Source organism: Ovis canadensis, chromosome 3 (assembly GCF_042477335.2).
Source record: "Ovis canadensis isolate MfBH-ARS-UI-01 breed Bighorn chromosome 3, ARS-UI_OviCan_v2, whole genome shotgun sequence".
NCBI classification, from domain to species: domain Eukaryota; kingdom Metazoa; phylum Chordata; class Mammalia; order Artiodactyla; family Bovidae; genus Ovis; species Ovis canadensis.
In genome coordinates this window covers 188,348,819-188,362,897 of record NC_091247.1, presented here as the reverse complement: position 1 = coordinate 188,362,897, position 14,079 = coordinate 188,348,819, and the positions used below count along the sequence as shown (strand labels likewise).

Genomic DNA, 14,079 nt, shown 5'->3' with positions numbered 1-14,079 from the left:
GGAGTGAAAGCATATATAGACAGGAGCCTCTAGATCAGGCAAGCAAGGGGACTTCAAGGACTCCTGCTCCAGCTAGGGTGTTCCAACCAAAGTGCCCATGCTGACCCAAGAAAAGACTGGGGTTCTTCCAGGGATTCTGAGAGTGGTGGCTACAGCCTTCACCCCATTTCCTGGGTGGCCATGTAAGCCCAAATGCAAGCACAAAAGCTGTGGGGTGTGGGATAACCCAAGACAGAGCAAATCACAGGGACCCTATTGTGACTATGCAGAATGAATCATGGCTGGTTCTGCCCTGTTCCACGTTCCCAGTGGGAAGGAGACTGTCAGTAGACTGGATTCAGGCCATTACTGCAGAACCTACACTAGGCATATTTCTCCCTTCTGTGTGTTCAAGTGTTCTCCTTGTCTTGTATTTGTAACTATTAAAAAAAAAATGCACTGACTTTGGGTTAAAAATCAACCACCAAAATGCATCTTAACACAGATCTAAAGCCCAGAGGAGGCACATCAGACTTGTCTGACACAGCAACTCTTGGATGACCTGTGTGCTTAAAATCCCTTCTCTGTATTAAACAGTGGGTTGATTTTCCTTTTACCCAAAAAAAAAAAAAAAAAAAAAGCTGAGTAGTATTGCATAGGGGAACTTCCCTGTAGTTCAGATGGTAGAGAATCTGTCTTCAATGCAGGAGACCTGGGTTTGATCCCTGGGTCAGGAGGATCCCTGAAAAAGGAAGTGGCAACCCACTCCAGTATTCTTGCCTGGAGAATTCCATGGACAGAGGAGCCTGGTGGGCTATACAGTCCATGGGGTTGCAAAGAGTCAGACAGGACTTAAGTGACTACCACACAGTATTGAACAGGAGTACCAGAAACTGCCTCATTGGAAACAAGAACTATTTACATTAAATAAAAACCCAGTTGCAGGCTGCATCTGCACATTTACAGCATGGTGAAGCACACCGTTACCAACCCTGGAGACAGCTTCTGGCACCCACATCATAGGGGCACATTTGCCACATGAGAGTAAAACGAGGGTAGAAGGAGGAAGTGAGAGGGGAGGAGAGAAGAGTACAGCTCATTTCTGGTTCTGAAGCTGATTGGACAGCCAGTCCAGTCCCTCATAGACCCATCCCCACTGGAGGCACAGGTGGCCTGAATGTACCAATTCCTGTGGTGTAGAGTGTGTAGACCTAGCGTGTCTGTGATCCTGGCTGCATTCATGGCACTGGGAAGGTCCTATTTGTTAGCAAACATGAGCAGAACAGTGTCCCTAAGCTCGTCTTCTGCTAGCATCCTCATGAGCTCCTTGTGGACCTCATTCACATGCTCTGTGTCACTGCTGTCAACCGCAAAGGTGAGACCTTGTCTGATTTAGAAGTAGTGGTACCACAGAGGCCAGGTCTTGTCCTGGCCCCCCGTGTCCCACACAGTGAAGCTGATGTTCTTGTATTCCATGGTCTCCACATTGAAGCCTTTAGTGGGAATGGTGGTCACCATTTCACCCAGCTTTAGTTTGTACAGGATGGTGGTCTTTCTAGCAGCATCTAGGCCCACCATGAGAATGCACATTTCTTTTTTGCCAAAAAGGCCCTTGAATAGGTTTGCAAAAATATTCCCTGTGCTGTAGACTGGTGGGAGCGACACTGGCCAGAGAAACCCTCCTTGACCACAGGGCAGCTGCTGCTCAGAGGTGTTGGTTTCACTCACACGGGCTTCTCTTTGTGCTGCCTTTTCTTGTTGCTCAACACAGGCTCCAGTGCATGGGCATCAGTAGGTGTGGCACACAGGCTTAGTAGTTGTGGCTCATGGGCTCTAGAGCACGGGCTGAGTAGTTGTGGTGCAGGGGCTTAGCTGGTCTCAGCATGTGGGATTTTCCCAGACGAGGGATAGAATCGTGTCCCCTGCATTGGCAGACGGATTGTTATCCACTGTGCCGCCAGGGAAGCCTGTTGTGGCATTTCTAAAAGAGCTTCCTGCAAAGATCCACCTTGTCAACTACCAGGTAAAATAATATATTCTAGAGGAAATAATACCTACAGGACTGGGGGAAAAATGCCACCAGAAAGTGTAGAGTCTGCTCTTCCAGGGCAAGATGCAGTGAACCATGGTGTATTTATACTGGGCGTTCAGTTCCCCTGCACAGAGGTGCCTGCTATACTGCCTATCACACTCTAATGAAATACTAAAATGCTTTAGTGGGGCATGTACAAGGCTTCAAATAAGTACATGAAGTACAATAAAAGTTGGTGATATTTACTCAAATGGAGATGTTTCAATATTCTCTTAGATAACAAATCATGGGCCACGGACTTTAGTTTCTACAAAAATCCCCCAGTGAATCATGTGTTAAAGCCTATTTTGTCTGATATAAGTATGGCCACCCCAGCTTTCTTTGGTTTCCATTTGAATGTGAATATCTCTTTCCATCCTTTCACTTTCAGTGTGTGTATTATCTTACATCTGAAGTGAGTCTCTTATAGGCTGTGTATAAATGGGTCCTTTTTATTTAATGCTTTTAGGCACTTTATCTTTTATTTGGAGAATTTAACCCATTTAACATTTTAAGTAATTTTTTTTCATTTAAAGTAATTTTTGATAGATATGTGCTTATTGACATGTTGTTTTCTGACTTTTATAATTCCTTTTTTTTTTCCTTTTCGTATTCTCACCCTATGTGATTTGATGATTTTTCTATAGTGGTATGTTTAGATTCCTTTTCTTTATCTTTTACATTTCTACTATAAGTTTTTGATTTGTGGTTACCAAGAAGCTTATTTAAAACTTGTTTATAAGTCTGTTTTAAATTGATAATATAGTCTATTTTAAATTGATAACATCAGTATAGTGTATTCTATTCTAAAACTCTTATACAAAGCTTTTACTCCCCTCCCTTGCTAATTATTTTTATTACTTTGGCCTTTTACACTAGATTTACAAATGATTGACCTACCATCTTTACATTAGATTATTCTGAATTTTACTATATATTAATTTTTATCAGTGAAATTCATACTTCGTTTCCCTTTTGCTAATTCACTCCCTTTTGTTTCAACTTGCAGGAATCCCTTTAACATTTAAGGCCAGTCTAGTGGTGATGAACTCCTTCAACTTTTCCTTGTCTGGAAACTCTTACCTCTTCTTCCATAATGAAAGACAGCTTTGCTGGGTAGAGATTGCTTGGTTGGCAGTTATTTTCTTTCAGCACTTTGAATATGTTGTGCCACTCCTCCCTTCTGACCTGCAGTGTTTCTATTAAAAAATCTACTGATTTTGTGGGAGATTTTCCTTGTACATAATAAGTTGTTTTGTACTGCTATTTTTTAAAATTCTCTCCTTGTCTTTAACTTTTGACATTTTAATCATAAATAGTTTGGGTCTCTTTCAGTTCATCTTATATAGACTCTCTGAACTTCCTGGATCTGAATGTCTCTTATCTTCCCCAGTTTAGGGCAGTGATTATCAGCCATTATTTTTTTAAGTTTTTTGCCCTTTTCTCTGTTTTTCTTCTGAATCTCCTATAATGTGAGTGTTGGTCCACTTAATGTTGCCCTATAAGTCCTTTAAATTGTCTTTTTGCTGCTGATTAGATGAGTTCCAGTGCTTTGTTCATGTTTACTGATTCTTCTGCTTCATGTAGTCTGTTGTTGAACTCTGTTACTTTCTTGTATTTTCTTTCTGTTGAAAATCTCTCTTTGTTCATCCTAGCTATTTTAGCATTTTTATGACTGTTAATTTGAACTTTATCAGTTATATCATTGATCTCCATCTCATTAAGGCTATTTTCCTGAAGTTTTATCTTGTTCTTTTGTTTGGAACATACTCCTCTGTTTCTTTGTTTTCCTTGAGTCTCTGTGGTGGTTTGGGTGCATTAGAATAAACAGCAACCTCTCCAAGTCTTGAAGAGTGGCCTTGTGTAGGAGATGAATCTTATTGTTCAACCTTGCCCTAGATTTTGGTTGTCTCTCGAACCTTTGTGATTGTCCAAATAGCCTACCTTATTCTTAGTGGGTCCTATTAGTTTAGGTTGTCTAAGCTCTATCAGTATCCCTAGAGGAGGTTCTTAGTATCTACGTTTAGCCCAGTTGGAAGCTGGAGGCTCAGGGAGCAGCTTTTGAAGTACATGCAAAAATACCTTTTTTAGGGGGAAACTGGGACATGGGTATTTCTTTCTGCTCGCTCTGCACTGTAACCTGGGAGGTTAGCCACAGTGAACCTGTACAATCCATCCGAGAACTCTTAGTTCACTCTGCCTTGTTCTCATGCTTGCTTTCAAAGCTAGTTTTGGTGGCCTGTCTTGCAGGTGCAGGTCTTAGGAGTTGGGGCTGCCAGAAGCAGGACCCAAACCCTTTGCTCCTCACAGAGAAGCTGAATGTTGTAAGTTCCCTCACAATTTATGGGTGAGGTTTACGGTGAGACTGTCTCAGCTTCTTCAGCCTGTTTCAGTGTGGGGTTTTGTCATTTGCCTGATATGTAGGAGTTGCTCATCTAATTTTTTAGTTTCTTTCAGAGGGAATTATTCTACCTGTGGCTGTAAATTCAGTGTGCCCATGATAGGAGGTGAGTTCAGGATCCTCCCATGTTGCTGTCTTGAATTGATATATACAACATACAGAAAGCAGAGAAGAACTAAAGAGCCTCTTGATGAAAGTGAAAGAGGAGAGTGAAAAAGTTGGCTTAAAACGAACATTCAGAAAACTAAGATCATGGCATCTGGTCCCATCACTTTATGGGAAATAGATGGGGAAACTGTGATAGACTTTATTATCTAGGGCTCCAAAATCACTGCAGATGGTGATTGCAGCCATGAAATAAAAGATGCTTGCTCCTTGGAAGGAAAGTTATGACCAAGCTAGACAGCATATTAAAAAGCATAGACATTACTTTGCCAATAAAGGCTCGTCTAGTCAAAGCTTTGGTTTTTCTAGTAGTCATGTATGGATGTGAGAGTTGGACTGTAAAGAAAGCTGAGTGCTGAAGAATTGATGCTTTTGAACTGTGGTGTTGGAGAAGACTCTTGAGAGTCCCTTGGACTTCAAGGAGATACAACCAGTCTATCCTAATGGAAATCAGTCCTGAATATTCATTGGAAGGACTGATGCTGAATCTGAAACTCCAGTGCTTTGGCCACCTGACGTGAAGAACTGACTCTTTGGAAAAGACCCTGATGCTGTGAAAAATTGAAGGCAGGAGGAGAAAGGGACAGTGGAGGATGAGATGGTTGGATGGTATCACCGACTCAATGGACATGAGTTTGAGTAAGTTCCAGAAGTTGGTGATGGACAGGGAGGCCTGGCGTGCGACAGTCCATGGGGTCGAAAAGAGTCGGACACGACTGACGAACTGAACTGAACTGAAGAAAAAAAAAAAAAAGTTGGCAGTGTTTAAAATTTGGTTGATTTAAACATTGAAAAGTAGTAGCCGCAAAGGAGGAGACTAAGGTAGATAATCAGAGTAACAAAATGAATTTGATACAGAATTTAGGAGAGGAATTTAAGAAGTATTTTTTGTGACGTATTTAAGAAGGAAGAATAAAATGGCATAGTGGGTGATGGGGAAAAACAGTCACACTGATATTGTTGAGAACCTAATTTATGAAATAGAAAAATAACTTTAGAAATTCTATTAAAAGACAAATCAAAATCATATATTATGAAGTTAATTAGAGATAAGAGACTTGTTGGTGAGAGCTAAGAGAGCCAAAATCCTTGTCATAGTTAATTGAGAAAGAACACTTGGAACAGAGGGACAAAGAATAATCAAACAATAAGCCAAAGTTCCCCACATCTTCATATTTCAGTTGCTGGGCACAAATATTGAAAGGATTGACATAACCTGGGTAAATTTCTGAAATCTAAACTTTTACAAAACCCCAGAATTCTCCCAAGTATCAAAATAGAGGAAAGGAGGAAAAAAAGATTTCCTGAAAGGGAAAAAGACTCAGATTGGCATCATACTTTTAATCTGCATCAGTAAATAATATTAGATGACATGGAGAAATGTTTAAAATTTAGAGTTCCTGGGGGAATTAATTGATTATAAAATTCTGTATCCATTTCTACTATAACCATTCATCAAATGCAGTGAAGCATAAATAACTGGACAATAAGAACAGAAAAAAATTTTAAATTCTTTTATTTCCCATCTATGATATTGTGAAATAAAATTGGAATATTACCTGAATTGTTTCCAGATACCTGTTGTAGCTTGACTAATACTTTGAACTTTTTAGCAGAGTTGGGCACTTCAGCTAGTATAGATCACTTGCACAGAAGGACAGAGTGTACAAAAGGAGTAGTCTGTGACCTATATCCAAGCTGTGTGTGGCTGTACCAAATATCTGCTTAAGGTATGGGAGGGAGGTGGAAGGGTAACTTCTTTAATTTCCTCATCAGTATAAAATCATGTGCCACATTTGAAGGATTAAAAAATTGTTTTGAAATACTGAAAACATCAAAAAGATACAAAGAATATTAGGACACCATTGTGTCTACCTCCCAGTTAAAAAAATATTAGCTACCCAGATGAATGTTCATTTTTCCCACAGAGACATAACCAATTTTTTTGTATTTGGGGATTCTGGGAGGATGGCAGCAATGGTAGAATAGTTTCTTAATCTTGTATGACTTTCCCAGAAAAACAGGACATATAGGAAAACCCCAGATCTATGAACATTGACGAGAAAATTAGTTGACCTTGTTTCTCTCTACAAACCCTCACGTACCAGTGTTTGGGAATAGACCACTAAGAGTTCCAAGACCTGTGTATTAATTTCTACTTAAGAAGAAGGAAGCCATGGAATTTCAAATGAATGTGAGAATCAAAAAATAGCCAATCACTGGAAAGTCTGGAGGACCATTTAAGAATACCAGCTGAAACTGGGAGGTGTTTTGTGCATACTGATAGAAGAAATTAACAGTATTAAAAATAAATAATTATTAATTATTTTTATTTTAATAAAAAATAATTTAAATAAATAATTGCAAAGTGAAATCAATAAAATTCAGATTTGATGCAAAAAATCATTATCATAGTCAACTGGGAAATTTGGTCAGGAAAAGAACATAAGGGTAAAATATTAGAAGTGAACAGTTTAAGTAGCTACATTAAGATTTTTGGTTGGAGTGTCAATGTCAAACTCTCAAAAATTAATAGAATGAATATACAGAGAAGTAGAAGGATATAGTAGACCTGAAAATCATGGTGAACCAATGCAACATAATAAAGATTTATACAGTTTTGTCACAACGCAAATTCCTATTCAAGTTCCCATAGACTGTAAACTAGCAGACACTGAAACATATCCAGGAACGTAAAACAAGGTGCAAAAATTTTGTGGTCTAAAGGTATTGAATAGAGATAGTGAAGGACAGGGAAGCTTGGCGTGCTGCAGTCCATGGGGTGACAGAGTCAGAAATGGCTTAGTGACTAAACAACGAAGGTATTGAAATCAGAGTCTGTTCCCTTATCATTGTGAAATTATGTTAGAGATCAATATCAAAAGATAGTTGAAAATGACACACACATTTTCAAGTGCAGTGTGACATTTACCAAGAGAAATTTTTGACTTAGCCATCGAAAACCACCAAATTTTAAATTTGACCCACTTTATATACTCAACATTACTGTTCTCCATCATAGGGGACCTTTCTGGACAACAGGAATGGGCCCTTAACGTTTTTTTTCCTTCTGATTGGATTTGGAAATGGGGATCCTTGACAGGACCTTGGGAAAAGGAGGGGACTAAAGTCTGGGTATATTCTCCCCTGACTCGACTTCCTATGTGTAGGTGCTGGCTTTCCCTGAAAATCCGAGCTTGTGGGTGATAGGACCAGCTGTGTTGCCACTAGCCTGGGTTATTCCACTATCTCTTGTGATCCCCCTCATCCAAAACTTTGTAAATAGTCTGCTTGTAAATAAACTCCTTAAATTAATCTAACTTGAGTGGGCCATCTGTTTCCTAAAAACCCTTTCTGATACAGTGGATGAGCTTAGGGTTTTTGCCTGTGTAGAGAGTAAGAAACTAGAAGATGTACTGGTTTTGATTAAGAAAAAATACAGTACAGAAAAAATACTGTTACAGAAAAACATATGAATTACCAAGCTGAAAAAATAGCAAAATTTTCAAATTTATGTATTATATAAAAATGTATAATAGAGACAATGGGTTTATATGTATTTGATAATATACTGTTCATTAGTATTGTGTTGGTTAAATTTCCTCAGTGAGATCATTGTGATTATATAGAATGCTGTTTTCTTAGAGCTATGGCACAATATTTAGGGATGAAATGTCATGACATATCAACTAACACAAAACAGACAGCAAAAGAAAAAGGTATGTGCATGTGTAAGAAGAGACAAAGCAATTATGTCAAAGTGTTAATAATTGGTTAAGATATAGGGTATCTTTGTTCAGATATATGAGCATTCACTGTTCTTGCAACTCTTGTGGCTTTAAAATTTTCAAAATAAAAAGGGAAAATATTCAACATAACAAAAGATAAATACGTATATGGATAAAGATCTTTAAACTAATGAGAAACATACTATACCAACATTTGAACAAGCAGATCACCAAAGGAGATATACAAAAGGTCCTTAAAGAAAGTGATCCTTGACTGAATAATAAAGAGATGCAAATATAAATGAACTGTCAGTGTTAATCCAGAAAAAGTAGTTAAGATTCAAAAAAGTAATGCCCAGTGCTGATGTGGATGTAGCAGATTGAATATGAAGCACAGTGTGGTGCCTCCTATTGAATAAGTCTAGTGAAAGAATAAGTGAGTATGGTTGTATGCACAAATCATGTTCATTGCAACATTGTAGCAAGGCCCACTTACATGTCCGTCAGTTAGGGTTTGGTTTTACATGCAGAATATTATTTAACTATTAAGCACAGAAGTTAATATATTGATATGGAATGATATCCCTGATTGTTACAGTAAAAAGTGGGTTAGAGAAAAATAGACATAATACTACCTCATTTAGAGTAAAATATCTCCATGTTATGGGCATAATTTATGTATACCAATATTATATGGGTTTTGAAAATACCTTATACACACACACATATATATACACACCAATATTATATGGTTGGGAGAGTATCAGAAAAGGTAGGAAAATTATGGGCAAGTAGAACTTTTGTATTCTGTTTTTTTAATTACAGATTTTATTTTGTACTAGCATTTACATTCTTTTTGTACCTTTCTATTTTAAAGAAATAAAGATCATATAATTGAAAATACAACTAATTTTATTTCATTTTAAAAGACTTTGCAATAATTTTTAAAAATTATATAGTATAGTGTTACTGAGTTGCAAAAAAATCTGTTAAGAAACTCATTTTGCTCTTGTGTATTCCATTTTCAGAGCAGTGGAAAGAGCTCAGTGCTAGAAAGCCTAGTGGGGAGGGACCTGCTTCCCAGAGGCACTGGTATTGTCACCCGGAGACCTCTCATTCTGCAGCTAGTCCATGTTTCGCCTGAAGATAAACGAAAAACGACAGGAGAAGAAAATGGTAAATTTTAGAATTGGAGTAAAAATTATTTAAAATTCCTTCATTTTTGGTCAATCTTAAAAAGATATGAGTTAATTAGAAATTAGTGGCTGTAGTGAAGTCAGAAGTCCTGTAAAGAAAGTGATACATATCTTTTCTCATGTAAAAAGGGAGTAATTTTATTTATTTATTTATTTTTGAGGACTGTGAGTCAACTTTTTTGAAAGAATCTTTTTGGTAATGTAGTTGAGTAAACCGGTTAACACTATTTAGTAGAGGATCTAGTGAGATACTTAGTAAACAAGAATCAGTTATTTTTAAAAGCTTTTGTGTCTTTTGGAATGTTTTAAACTTTTTTCCTAGTGTTTAAAGCAATGTTTTTTTCACTTTGTTTTAGAATTTAAATATTTTAGATTCTAGTTTAAAAGATTTTATTTTAAATAAACGTAAAATGATTCAGCTTTTCAGCATAACAGTGTTATCTCACCTTCACTTTTCTGTCTTGCCATGGGCCTGTGAATTTTGAATCTTTGGCCCTTCGATCCAAGATAAATATTATTTGTAGAAAGAATTTTTTGAAAAAAAATTACTATTATTTTTGCCACACTGCACAGCATGTGCAATCTTATTTAGTTCCCTGACCAGGGATCCAACCTGTATCCCCTGCAGTGGAAGCATAGAGTCTTTTTAACTACTGGACTGCCAGGAAAGTCCCTAATTATTATTATTATTGTTACTATGCTTATTTTGCTAAGACTTACGTATAGCACGTATTACTTTGATTCTTTAGATTCCTCCCTCACCCAAATAGTAAATGTGGAGTATCAGGATAAGAAGACATGCATCATCCTTTCTTCTTTGGTTACACTGGAAATATTTTAAGAAATGCTCTCTTTATCAACATATTTAAGTTTGCTTATTAAATATGTGCCCTATTATATACTGTACATTTACATTAGTGAAATTTGGAATGTTTGATGAGAGTAATATATTTGATCTTCAGTGTTTGGCTCAGACTCTGTCTTATTTGTGCGTTAGTTGTGTCATGTCCAACTCTTTGTGACCCCATGGACTGTAGCCCACCAGGCTCCTCTGTCTGTGGGATTCTCCAGGCAAGAATATGGAAGTGAGTTGCCATTCCCTTCTCCAGGGAATCTTCCCAACCCAGGGGTTGAACCCTGGTCTCTCATATTGTGGGCAGCTTCTGTTACCGTCTGATGGAAAGCCATCTGTCTTACTTATAAAAGTCTGTAAAATGTTCTAGTTATTAAATTACATTTGCAGCAGAGTACTACGATTGTTTCTCATTCTGCAAGAGATCTGTTTTAAATGTAATTTCATTGCTGCTGCTGCTGCTGCTGCTGCTAAGTCGCTTCAGTCGTGTTTGACTGTGAGACCCCATAGACGGCAGCCCACCAGGCTCCTCTGTCCCTGGGGTTCTCCAGGCAAGAATAGTGGAGTGAGTTGCCATTTCCTTCTCCAATGCATGAAAGTGAAAAGTGAAAATGAAGTCGCTCAGTCGTGTCTGACTCTTTGCGACCCCATGGACTGTAGGCTACCAGGCCCCTTTGTCCATGGGATTTTCCAGGCAAGAGTACTGGAGTGGGGTGCCATTGCCTTCTCCAGCAGTTTCATTAGTTTGATGCAGTGAAGTTACTTTAATTTATGTATCTTATCTTTTCCTTCACTTACTGGGTGGTGATAGCTTGATTTTTATTTTAAAGGGATTTAAAAAAAGACATGTCATGAGCATCTGCAAGGACTAGAGAAAGTTAATCACTAAAGCAGATTAATGAAGTTGTAGATGTTACAAGTAATGTTTTTGGATAGGATGCCAGAGGATATGTAAAAGTCATTTGATTATATTAGGTAGGTATGTTATTTATCACTTTGCATTTCTGTAATAATTCTTTATTATTGAAATTCTGAACCTTGAATTAAATCATTTTGGGCTAATTTGTGGTCCAATTTCAAATGTATAGAATAATTATTCAAAAATTTCAATCTTGCTAATATCATCAAATTTACCAAATACCTTAAACTAAAACTTCAATAAACTGTATGATGATGTCTATTTCTCTTAACTCTTAATTTTCTTCAGTCACCTTGGAAAGGGCAGATGATATCTTTTCTCTCAGAGTACGTGGGCAGTATTTTTAGAAAGGGTGTACATTTCACAACTGTAGAGGTGTCAGTTCTTGTTATCTGTTTGTATTGTTCACTTTGTTTTGTTGATGTCTCTTATTGGTGGTGGTAGGTCAGTAAATCTGCATATCTTTACCTATATAATTTTTTTTCCCCCAAGCTTAGTGCTTATTTTTTATATTAAAAAACATAATACTTAAAATGACAACTTAGCCACCCAGAACACAAAATAGGTTTTGTAAATTTTGAGTACTAAATATCATGTATCTTATTAATAATTAGGATAGTTCTTTACCTTATCATTAAAGCCTATTTATCCTCAGGATAAACAATTCTACCTTATCACAAATCACTCTATTCTAGAGGAAATTAGAAACAATGAAGCAAGAGACAGCCAGAAAGGTATGAACTACTTGGCAGCCTGGCAACCATAGAAGAGAAAGGGGAGGAAAACAGGAGAATTTCAAAAAAGAAAAAATTAGTCTCTAACCATTTTGTATAGGGATTTGTAATCTATACATAAATGACTTTATTATGTAACAAAGACCTAAGTTACCATTAATAGGTAAGTTTAAAAGCAGTGGATTCTAACATAACATGGATAGGTCCATCAAAACTGGTTAAACTCTTATAAAATATTTACATATTAACCATGTATAATTTAATTATCAGAAAAATTTATTTAACATGAGATCATTCTGTCAACTTCATAATATAATTTAGGTGTCATATAGATTTATAGTATTTCTCATCTTGCTCCCCACTTCTGCCAATGTAAAAGAATTTTCTGATAAAATCTTATTGAAAACAAAAACTGTTTTCAAGTGGTTTAGTTTGAACTTTGAACTTCATGATTACCTTTCATTTATGTCCTCAGATCTCCTTTTAGACTAAATCCAAAAGTGGCATGCTGACTGAATAGCAAAACTGTTTTTGTTAAATTTATTATATATTTCAAAGAAAATAAACCCCTATTAAGTTCAGTCTTAGCAATTAGGGTAGTGCTTTCATATTTACTTACAAGGTTTTATTACTTTCAAGATGTATTTGATATGTTTTGTAGATTTTTTTTTATTAAGTAATTTATCTTTTCCTGTAGTTATCAGATAGCAAATTTCTGAATAGTAAATTAGTTTCAATCCACTTATATTAGAATTAGAAACCAGAGGTGATAAAATTAATGTAATGGAAAATAAAAATAAATTATGACACTCAATATACTTCATTTATGCCATTTAAACATTATATACATCCCTCTAATTATAACTAATTGTAATGGAAAGTTTACAGTTGTAAATTTGGAATAACTGAATGCATTTGAAATGTGCATTTGAAATGTGTTCAGGTTCTTGCACATTTGATTCTTTAGAAAGGTTTGAAATATTAGGGATAAGCACTAAACTTCTCACTCTGTGCTATTTCTCTTTGACTACAGACCCTGCTACATGGAAAAACTCAAGACACCTTTCTAAAGGTTTCCTTTATCCATTTGTTCTTGGCCCTTCTTTTCCTATTATGCCTGCATGTGTGCTTTTGTACTCTTACAGGCTGTGTACGTTTTTTTTCCTTCCATTTTTATTTGCTTATCCACATTGATTGATTGCAGGTGTTAGTGGTTCTTGTTACCTTTTGGCATTGCATCACAATGCAGGCTTTTTTGGTGAATGTAATTTATTTTATTTTTATTTTAAAAAACATGCTTGTGAAGCCAGACCTCTTCTATATGATAAGGTAAATTAAATATAGTACTTGCCTCTGAGTTCTGTTCACTTAGATTATTCCAATCCTCCAATGAGACTTCTTGGAAGAAGGTACTAAGCTTCAAGTGGGTGAGCATTTTATTTGCAAAAAGGATCCAGTTTTGTTACCTTTACCCATCAAAGAAACTGCTCCACCTTTTCCTCTGTAAATATTTACTTGAATATCTTAGAGTCATTTTTATTTTGATATCAGGTGGCTGATATATGTTAATCATTAAGACATTTAAAACTGTGAATTTGACAAAAGCAGAATAGCTGTGCTTGGAGAAGGCGAAGTTAATTTTTCTACATTCTAGCTTGTCTGGAAAAATTAGAGCAAAATTTGCTCTCTAAGTCTTAGGCCACTCAAAACAGTACCTAAAATGAATAATTTTTTCCTTTTTTCAGCAAGTGCAAGAGGAACAGACCTATTTTTGGAAACTACTGGCGAGTAGCAGTTCCATACAGTGTACATGTCAGGTTCCCCCAACCTCCCACCCCTTGCCATTTCACTTCTTTCCTACCTTCAATTCCAAGGGAAAACATAATCTTGTTCCTGGGGGAAGAAAGTCACGTTGAAAATGCATACAGAATACCTTCATGCTACTGAGAGCTCTTTAAAGTAACAGCAAATTGTGACTTTATGGGTTGCCAACAGTAAACTGAATTAAAATGAAAAACGAGGAAACAGAACAA

At 36.6% G+C, this 14,079-nt stretch overlaps 2 protein-coding genes and 1 pseudogene across 7 annotated transcripts in view; 2 read left to right on the top strand and 1 right to left on the bottom strand.

Annotated features, from left to right (window-relative positions):
* Nucleotides 1-7,351, top strand: part of FGD4 (FYVE, RhoGEF and PH domain containing 4) — a 289,247-nt gene extending 281,896 nt beyond the window's left edge. Inside the window, exon 5 of the transcript XR_011256104.1 lies at nt 7,235-7,351. The gene's annotated coding sequence lies outside the window, so the exon portion shown is untranslated. The remainder of the gene's footprint in view (nt 1-7,234) is intronic.
* DNM1L (dynamin 1 like) overlaps nt 1-14,079 on the top strand; it is a 64,080-nt gene that overhangs the window by 18,457 nt on the left and 31,544 nt on the right. For 5 of the 6 annotated variants that reach the window (XM_069585382.1, XM_069585381.1, XM_069585380.1 and 2 more), the window contains exon 2: nt 9,373-9,520. In XM_069585382.1, the coding sequence (XP_069441483.1) occupies nt 9,373-9,520 (148 nt within the window). Of the gene's footprint in view, nt 1-4,497; nt 4,558-9,372; nt 9,521-14,079 lie in introns of all 6 variants that reach the window. The other variant, XM_069585384.1, reaches the window with a different exon arrangement.
* LOC138435229 (ADP-ribosylation factor 1 pseudogene) lies at nt 1,076-4,226 on the bottom strand (annotated as a pseudogene).